We start from the raw sequence: 9,798 nt of genomic DNA on the forward strand, positions 1-9,798 counted from the left end.
ACCACTGCTCCTCAATTACACTGATAATCATCTATTAGGGAACCAGCACAACGAGCTAAATGTTGAGTTTTCTCACCAGTCTCTGTCTTAATGCCTGTTACAAATATTGCACATTTATCTGGTGCCTCACAACAAACAAACTCATCAGCCCTGCAATAAAAGGTAACACACAGTGCATGTTTATTGTTGACAGTGCATCACACGGTGTTGATTAAATGCTTTATATATGATCACGTTCATAAAAGAAGGAGAGTAATCCAAGCTATGAAAAGAGAAGACATGTGCAGGTTTTATAGACTACGTAACTGTTTAAAAGCTATAACGCTGGACATGCTGCGTTGCCCTTTATTTAACTTTTAATGCACACAGGCTGGTTTAAATATTCTCCGTCGTTGCATGGAGAACTGAATCAAACGGCAATTATGGTGCAACACCTCCTTGATTGTGACAAGCTCAAACTATGGGGGCAAAAAGCAGAAGCTTGAGTGCAACACCTCATTTGCTAACGTATTTGATTTGCATCACTGAAAGGACACAAACGTACTCACCACTCCAAAGAAACCAGCCCGCATCACAGCCTCCTTCTTAGCCAGGCCGAGGACGTGGTCAGTCTTCTGTGTGTATTTGTCGACTTCTGACAGCTCCTTACCGAAAGCTCTGACTGTCCGCATGTTGCTGATTCGCTCCTCTGCCAACTACACACGAACGTGATTTTATTAGGACTTCACTGATTGAAAATCAAATTATCAACAAGAAAATTTACTCTGTCTGCCTATTTAATTAAGTTACCTAAGGAAGTAAAGCACTTATATGACATGTACACAAAACTAAGGATCTACTGCACAACACTCTGTTATACTGACTGCCTTCAAAGCCACTTTGAATTACATTCACCACACTTAGTAAACTATTTAAGCTATGCACTATAGTCATATATTTACATGGCTCTATATTGTAGTTTATCTTTATTATACATTTTCAACTTATTTTTTACTTTTATTGTATCTTTTTATTATTTAACCTATCAAATTATTGTTATATTTAATAATATTTATTTTGTGAAGAATTGAAAACTTTATTTGTAGGACTTACATGGGATCTTTTTTGAAAAGGCCAAAAACACTGGGTAACTACCCTTAAAAACCAAAACACTGGATCATAACAATAATCCTAGTAATATAAATTCAAGCTGTTTAACCCAGATGCGGTGTCGGTCTGTTTGCGTACCTGTGTGGCTTGTGCGAGTGCGTCCTGTGTGCGCTTGGAGATTGAGCGAAGGTATCTGCCATAGATGACAGCAAGACCGGCCATAGGAGGAACAATCAGCAACACAAAGCTCGCAAGACTGGGCGAGACGTAGAACTAGAAGAAGAGAAAAAGAAGCGAAAACAGGAGTTCTGGTGAAGGAAGTTCATAGAAAATGGTTTCACAGTAACAACACAGCTGATGACCTTTAAGAGTTTGATAAAGATGCAAAACATGAAAGAAAATATATTTACTCATTTACCATCCTAAGTCACGATAATACTCCACACCAAACATCAAGGGACTGAAAAGTTTAATCGAGTTAATCAGCAACATTAAAACCTCAGTTATAGCTCACTTGACAAGGAAGAAAATCTTTTCTTCTTCAAATAGTAAAAGTTAAACTTGTGTTCAAATTTTAAAAAGTTGCCGGTTTCGCTCTGATCTGATTGAATCCACTGTAGAAGCCACTGTGCGGAAATCTGAGTGCATTTTTGTTGTTAAGCGTGAAAGCATTTAAATCAGTGAAGTCACAGTGACACAACACAAGACTTAGACAGCTAATGGAGCTATTGTGATCTGTGATACTCTGATCCACCCAGTTTAACAGCTGATTACGGTAATTACTTCCATTCATTTCCTTGACCATTTACAGAAAGTGGAAATACATTTACTTCCTTACAAGAAGTAAAAACACCTTGTAAAGGGGGAGAGGTTAAACCATGAAGAAAATCTTATAAAGTATGAAAATGGGTAGAATGAACTATTGATAAACCAGTTTATTAAAAGGCCAGTAAGCAAGCAACAATTTAGCAACCTCTCTGTCAAAACTCTACATGATTTATATTCACATATACACATTTTGTGACTTTAGTAATGAGCATTGTTTGTCAGAGACGTGGCAGCTCCTCACACTCATTTCCTCATGCCAATAATTATTTTGGTAAACCTGCTGTACAACAGTTTTATAGTCTAACAATAGCATTGTGACCACAAGCACGCAGCAGAGAATGAGAAGCTGCAGATCAGACACAGAAAAAATAATAATAATAAGACACTTCAAAAGCACACATGCTCTGCTCCAGTGCTGCTCGATGACTAAAACAGAGCTTTAATGTAAGAGAGAGCGTGAGAGATATACAAGGAAGGTTTTTTTAAACAGGAACTACGTGACATTTCAGCTTGAAGATGACATTTCCAACAATTCTTTGCTTCCAGAAGTCACACGGATAAGAACAAAATACTTCACCGCTGTGTGTGTGCCTTTTCAAAAGGCTCATTCTGAGGAGGATAATTATCTTTGTGGCTCCAGGACATTGACTTTATAATATTTATGTCCATAGTAATCATTACACAGTTATTTAATCAGCAATTTTTTATGCTTCCTCCCTCATTCACAGGGTTTTTCCAGGTTCCCAGCTGGTCTTCATGTAGACGTACAGTATTTTTTATATTATATAAAATACACTTTAGCATTTTTCTGTTGTTTTTTGACACTTTATGACAAAAAATATTTATGACTGAGCAACTTAAAACCTATTTTTAAAACATCACATTGTGATTTTCCTTTGGTGGAAGCCCAACTGTTTTACGTATTATTTTTTTTATATACCACTGGATTTGGTGCGTGCACTAGTGGCATATAAAACCTGACTTATAAATAATGTACAGATCCATGGATCAAGGTTCAGCTGAAAGTCTGGGATATTTTAAGAAGAGAAGATAAACTAGAGGATAATTTACAAATACATGCTGAGGTTAAGCCTAATGAAATGGATCAAGTTTGAGGAAGGTCTGTCACTGTGAAAAACAGGACTTTTTCAGATATTTGAACACACCATTAGACACAGACTAGATCTTAATGACCCAATATTGAAAATATTCCTTGATGCTTACCAAAGTGATTCAACTAAGGGCAACATCTCTAAAATTTATAATAAAAAAAAAAAAAAAAGCATTTGACCAAATAATTAAATAAATATATTCACACCATGGAATCATTAAAGAGAAATGCAGGGAAAAAAGGAGCAATTTCTTAATATCCAATGAGAACTGGTTGAATGTATTAAATTTCAGTGGAAATATACATATTCTCGGATAGTGAAAGAACTTGAATTGGCATATTTTATTTGTTTGTTTATCCCACCACAACAGAAAGCCCATTTTGCAGGAGGAGATTCTAAACGTGGCTGTGTGGGTTCCAGGAAACCAATCACTGGCATATATTCTGGGAATGTCGGCTGATGAGGCCCTATGAGGCAGACATTCACTAATTCAATTCTCACAAAGGGCTGAAACACATACTTAACACTCATCTACCTTTGCAGCTCTCCTCTGATACACTCTAATGAATACATATTTGATATTCTGCCTGCAAAAAAAAAAAGAAAAAAAAAAAGCACTCACTAAAGACATTGGTTGCTGCCTAAAGCACCCACAATTCATGAGTAGATAGATATATTATATCATCAATTCGAAGTCGCTCTGAAAATTCTTCATAACTTTGTGTGTGCACTCCATCCCTCCCAGAATAGATTACCGGTACATGAGACTTTCATATTTCTGTAAAAGCCAACAGAAGATATGAGATCGTATTTGCATTTATGAATATCAACTGCAAATAAAGAATTTAAAAAAACAAACAAACAAAAAACAATAATAGAGGGTTGAGATATGACCTGAGGGACAAGAGCAACACACTCGGAGGGGATGTACTCACCATCATGCTGACACCAGCAGCTGCCTGGGCAACGGCTCTCAGCCCATCTGACAAGTTGTCTGTGATTGAGCGGCCCACCACGGCCGTGTCAGCAGAGAGACGGTTTATAAGCTCGCCAGTCCTATTCTTGTCAAAGAATGCCACTTCCTGTCTGAGAATGGAGGAGAAGACGGAGGCACGGAGATTACGAACAATCTGTTGCCCTGCAGAGAGATGGGAAACGTGATCAGAGAGGGAGAAAGCAACTGCTGCTGTGCAAAATTACATGCACTTGGCCATGCCAGAAAAACGTCTGGTTCACACTTGATTATGTTCGGGTAAGTATTTGGCCAATTGTAAATTCAATGTTTACAGGTGTTATTAATTAACTAAAGAGATAGAATAACATTTTGGGAGATTCCCTCATTCATGTCCATCCATCCATTGAGAGGTTGGGTAAATCCTGTAACACACATGCTCACATCTACAGCCAATTTAGATTTCCAAGTATGAAAAGAAGCCACACAGCCTCAGCCAGACAGGAGGTTGGGACATCCTGCTCTTCATCCCACCCCCCAACACTCTAATGTTACTCTTGGCTGAGAAAGAAAAAGAAGCAGAGACTCCAGGAAGTCTCTGTGCTGGGATAATGGCTGGCAAAAGTAACTACAGCTTCTAAGTTTTCCATAAAACCACCTCTTTGTAGTTGTGACATTTATGTTTTTGAATAAATAAACAGGGCAAGACACGAGGCTCTCTGTGGTAACACAATCACATCAAAGCCTTCAGGTCACACTGTAAGACTGACCTTTAGATCCAACTCTTTGCAAACAATCTCTTAAATAAATAATTCCTTAAATGGTTGTTTGGATTATTTCCCTGAACTATGAAGATTAAAGCACAGACCATGAGGAGAGAGCTCAAATTTAACTGTAGTCTCAGCTGTCCAGTGTTTTTAATTTTTTAATAGTTACCCAATTAAGTGCCTTCGTTTACGTCAGGTGAGTAAATCTCACCTGAGGACTGCATGAGGTAGACTCTGGCGGCATTACACGCTCCACCACACAGAAACACCCCCGCCAGCATGATACACAGCGACGTCAACGAGGCCGTCATCGTCTCGGTGTCTGATGCACTGGCGTAAATGGTGTCAATCACTCTGCCCAGGAAGAAGGGAGCTGACATCGTTACTGCACTGGAGACAGTCAGGAAGCCTATAGCAGCTGTGGTGGATAAAACAACAAAAAGAGAGAAAAATCAGAACCAAAGCAAAAATGTGACACTTTAAATATGTGTGAAAAGTGAAAAATAAAAACCCAGGGCTAGAAATTATTAAACAAAGTCTTAATCTTCTTCTTTGAAAGAGTTATACCAACACAACTACTATGGGAGGTTTTTCTAATGTCACAGATAGTTTAAACAGAGCAAAGAGGAGCAAGAAAGGTTTATAGTAGGCAATGAATAACATGTACAGCTGCAGTCTCGACATGAGATCAGATGAGGTTAATGTAAGCCAGAGATACTAAAGAACTGTGAACCCTAAAGAAATGCAACCCTAACCTAAAAGAAAATACAATGACCACTTTGTAAAGTACAGTGAGGTGACCGGTTGTCACTGATTACAAAAAACATGGTAAAAGTGTAGACACCGTTTCACTTCAACTGATTGTTACGCTTGCATGCACATGACATGCGGGTTGGGAAACAGGAGGACTTACAAAAACCTTATAAAACTACAAATAAACTTCCACAGAAACAGGAAGTAACCTCTTGTTTAATGTGTGAGGTCAGCTTTGGCAAGCAGAAATAGATTTGTGATTTTATTTTTTGTAATATTTGTGCCATCATCAATCCAGAGAACAGAAGAAATGAAGTGTGCCAGAACACCATCAGCTCTGAAACTTAACCCGACACGCAAAAACCTCCAGGGGAGCTTGAAGGTTTTCAGACCAATAATAATAATAATGATAATAATAATAATAATAATAATAATAATAATAATAATAATAATAATAATAATAATCCACAGCTATTTACACAACATAAGCGGGGTTTTCCAGGCTTAAAATGGACCTAATGGTGTCAGCTATGCACATAATGAGCTGTGTATGGTTAGGACAGCAAGTCTATAATACCTTGGTTAATAGACATCTGTCCATTTTCTGACATTGCTGCCCATTTTGTGAACAAAACTGAAATTTAAACTGAGCAGAAGGCTAACACGTTTTTTGTGGGCATCGGGAAAAAAGAAGGAAAGGATCAACTTTCATAATGCTGTAAATATCCTAAAGGTAACTGATAAAGTGTGTCAGCAGATAGAGACACTATCAGCCGGGCACCAAAATCATTGTTTACAACGCTTTAGGACTCTGCAGCACATGTCACAGAGTAGCATCACAGCTCACAGACTAGAGTGTGGGGTTTGTCATGCATATAATGTGTTTGGCACTCAACATAACTAAACAAAAAACGAACTGATTCCACAGTAACACATTTACTTTGGGCACCTGTTTTATTTGAAGTCTTTCCTACTGTTCAAGCCTACTATTATTTCTTTCTTTTTTCCTTTTAAATCCCTAGCACTGCTTTTTTAAGTTTAAAAATACATTCACGTCATGTCAAGTTTTTTAAATTTTTTAAATTTTTTTAATGATTGTAAATCACCTACAGCAGTCCACATTTTGCGAGTCAGTGATATTTAAATTATAAATGCAAAATCAACGTATATTTCCCACAAAAGGGAGTATCAGACACAGTTTTCTAAAATTACAATAAAAGTGACACCTTGTTTTTATTAAGGTTAAAGCACTTTAAAAATAAGAAATGCTTTTTACTCTGTCAGTGAAACACCTAAAGTTAATGATCCAGTTATGTTGTTGATGGTTTTTGTTAATGGCTACACCTTAAGGTAAAAGGTCACATAAAGTTTACCTGCCAGTCTTCCTCTCTCCGGGTGAGCCAGTCTCAAAATCCTTTTAACATCCTCCAGGGGGACCGTGGTGGGGGCCTGGCTTCTTTCTGTGTCCGCCTGGGTCTTCACTGATCCGGCAGGTGAGGGTGTAGAGGCCGCTGAAGAGCTAGCAAAGGCAACAGGTGTGCGAGCGAGAGTCCGGCTGTGTGCGCAGAGCACAGGGACACCCGTGAGGGGGCTGCGCGGTAGGACCGTAATGTAGGGCCTGGGAGCCCACACAGGGAATGCCAGGTTCGGATGGAGTGAGGATTTGAGCCCGGATGACTGCCTCGTCCTCCGGAGGGCAGCTGAGAAGGTCGGACGATGCTCCAGCCATAACAACCTAGAATGCATTAGCTTCAACCTGGATAGATGCACTTTGTGTGTGCAGCCTGGCACGCGTATTAAAAGACACATCGTCCTATTTCACAGCTATTTACCAGATAATATATGATACTTGATAATTTCGTCAAAAAATAAAAATAAATCTCTTTGTATTGCTTTCTCCGGACTCAGTCTTTGAGGGTGTCGATGTGTTTCTGGTTCAGTAAGTCCACAAGGAGAAACATTTTTGGACATCCAGCCGGTCTGCCAACACACCGTGTCCTCCCGTACAGCTTGTAACCGCTACATTGTCGCTTTTAGACCGTTGCTGTCAATTTTATCTGTTCCTGACAGCCACCTTTTACCCACTTTATCTCTTATCACCGAACAGCTACCAACACCCCGCCTGTCGCTCTCATCTGCCGCTAAAAGTCCGTTTGGCAGGCGGGTGAAGTGAAAACACCAGCTGCCAAACACTGACCAACAGAAAGTCCGCTGGAAAGGATAGACCTACTTTAACGAAGAGGGTAAAAGATATAAACAGGAAAGGTGACCCTGATTTGTCTCGCGTACACAAGATACCTCTTCCAACTCAACGCCGACTTCAATGGCTGACGATATAAACTTTCCCAGACATAACCAAACAATCCCAGATCACTCGCACATCGTGGCTCATAAATCTCATCTCATAAATTCACCCTGTATAGAACATAGAAGATGTATAAAACTTTTTTGTTGTTTTTTTAAAGAGACATTTTACTATTCTGTGAATATGTTTCATCTTGTCAAAAATAAGAGTTCGTTTTAATTTTGAAGGCAGCAACAGGTTTCAATAATCTGGGATAGAACCGTGTTTATCACTGTGTAGCATCCATAGCATGCCCTCTTCTTTTAACAACCATCTGTAAACATCTGGTAACAGGAGACCCACTGCTGGACTTCTGGGAGCAGAATACTGTCCTATTCTTGTCTGATAGAGGTTTCTACCTGCTTAAAAGTCCTTTTTTGCTGTATTCTTCATTTCATGATGCTCCAAATGTTTTCAGTTGGTGAAAAGTCTGGACTGAAAGCAGGGCACTGCAGCACCTGTACTATTCTACTATGAATCCAAACTGCTGCAGTAGGCAGTTTAGCATAGTATTTGCTGAAATATGCCAGTTTACCTAGTGACACCTCCACCTCGTCCATTTCCTCTCGTACCCACATTTTCCAGTACAAATTAATTTCCCTCCCCTTCTCTTCTAGGCAATAATATAGTGGGGGGTGCTTTGTATAGTAAATCTGACTGACTGTCAGAACTGAGATTATGTAAAACAAAACTTTTCTTTCTGTGAGATTGTTCACCATAGTAACATGATTATTGCTGTCATATCTGCTTTGTATGGGTAAAACAGTCCTCTCTCGTGTGCTTTCTGGTTAATTGCATCATTTTCATTTTCTCCAGAGAAAAAAGGAATCACCACATAGCTGCCCACATCTGTATCTGCCTATTTCCTGTAATTTATTTGAAACCTTCTGCAGGCTCCCTTCCTCTCTTCCAGGTGGCTGTGTTGTCAGTGAAAACTGATTTATCTATGTCCCCTGATACCTGATTAAATATATCATTAGTCATGATTAGAACGAGCAGTGGGTTGATTAAATTACCCTGAGCTATTCCAGCCAAGTCCTTGATTTATGCTCATCTTTTTAATTGATTTTTTTTTCACAGCAAAACAGTGCTGCTTACTGTTTCTTTACTTCCCTAAGCTTTAATTCTCAGCTACATTAGCATGGCAGAGCATACTTGGATTTTCCCACAGGAAGTTATTTTGTGCCTTTGAGTGCTGCTTTACACATTTAAACTATGCTCATCTCCAAAATTTACTCATTTAACAGTTCAGTCTCATTTATTTTAGTTCTTTCTCTCTCTCATTTAGTTTCCCCTTAGTTTAGTTTTAGTTTCCCTTGTATCTCAACAAATTAATTAGCCAGCATTTCTATGTTGTCTTTATTTGTAATTGCTTTTTCCTTGACTTAAAAGTGAAAGGACCCAAAACAATTAAAGCTGTATGCATATTGATATTATGTTTAGTTCACACAAACATATGTGTTGCCTGAAAATATAGAGACATTAAAACTGTCTTTGAGGGGCGAGTGTACAGGTAGACCATGTGGTTGGCGCCCAGATCTCTGTAGTCACTGGTTGTGTCCCAATTCAGGGTCTGCACGCTTGAAGTACGCATTTTAAGTGCGGTTACGTCACCGCCACGCGACGACGGCTGTCCCAATTCGGAGTGTACTTCAAATGCATACTCCAAATGTGCCGTCGATTTCCCCAAGCGTGGTCCGGTGCACGCTTCGTGGTCCCATATATCCCACAATCCATAGCGCGGCGGTGGGTGTGGAGAATTTTGCCAGAAGGGAGCAGCCGAAGAGGGTTTTTTTTTTCAAAACTTTATTGAAATTATAAAGCGAGCAGTCAGTCATTTCAGTTCAGTTTGTACAGTAGACATACAAGGCAAATAAGAGTAACAATATACAGTACAATGAAATAAGAAGATAAATAAAGGATAAATAAATAACGGGGAAAAAAAGAAAAAAA

The 9,798-nt window shown here is 39.0% G+C and overlaps 1 protein-coding gene across 1 annotated transcript in view; it reads right to left on the reverse strand.

Annotated features, from left to right (window-relative positions):
- The window catches only part of abcb10 (ATP-binding cassette, sub-family B (MDR/TAP), member 10), a 13,631-nt gene extending 5,803 nt beyond the window's left edge, over positions 1 to 7,828 (reverse strand). Inside the window, exons 1-5 of the mRNA XM_005733401.1 lie at positions 6,875 to 7,828; positions 4,960 to 5,166; positions 3,965 to 4,167; positions 1,228 to 1,362; positions 549 to 695 (exon numbers count right to left, since the gene is read on the reverse strand). Of these exons, the coding sequence (XP_005733458.1) occupies positions 549 to 695; positions 1,228 to 1,362; positions 3,965 to 4,167; positions 4,960 to 5,166; positions 6,875 to 7,310 (1,128 nt within the window). The 5' untranslated portion in view covers positions 7,311 to 7,828. The remainder of the gene's footprint in view (positions 1 to 548; positions 696 to 1,227; positions 1,363 to 3,964; positions 4,168 to 4,959; positions 5,167 to 6,874) is intronic.
- Between the last annotated feature and the right edge of the window lie 1,970 nt (positions 7,829 to 9,798).

The sequence above is a fragment of the Pundamilia nyererei genome, unplaced genomic scaffold, assembly GCF_000239375.1.
Source record: "Pundamilia nyererei isolate P.nyererei 1_Seehausen unplaced genomic scaffold, PunNye1.0 scaffold00051, whole genome shotgun sequence".
NCBI lineage: Eukaryota > Metazoa > Chordata > Actinopteri > Cichliformes > Cichlidae > Pundamilia > Pundamilia nyererei.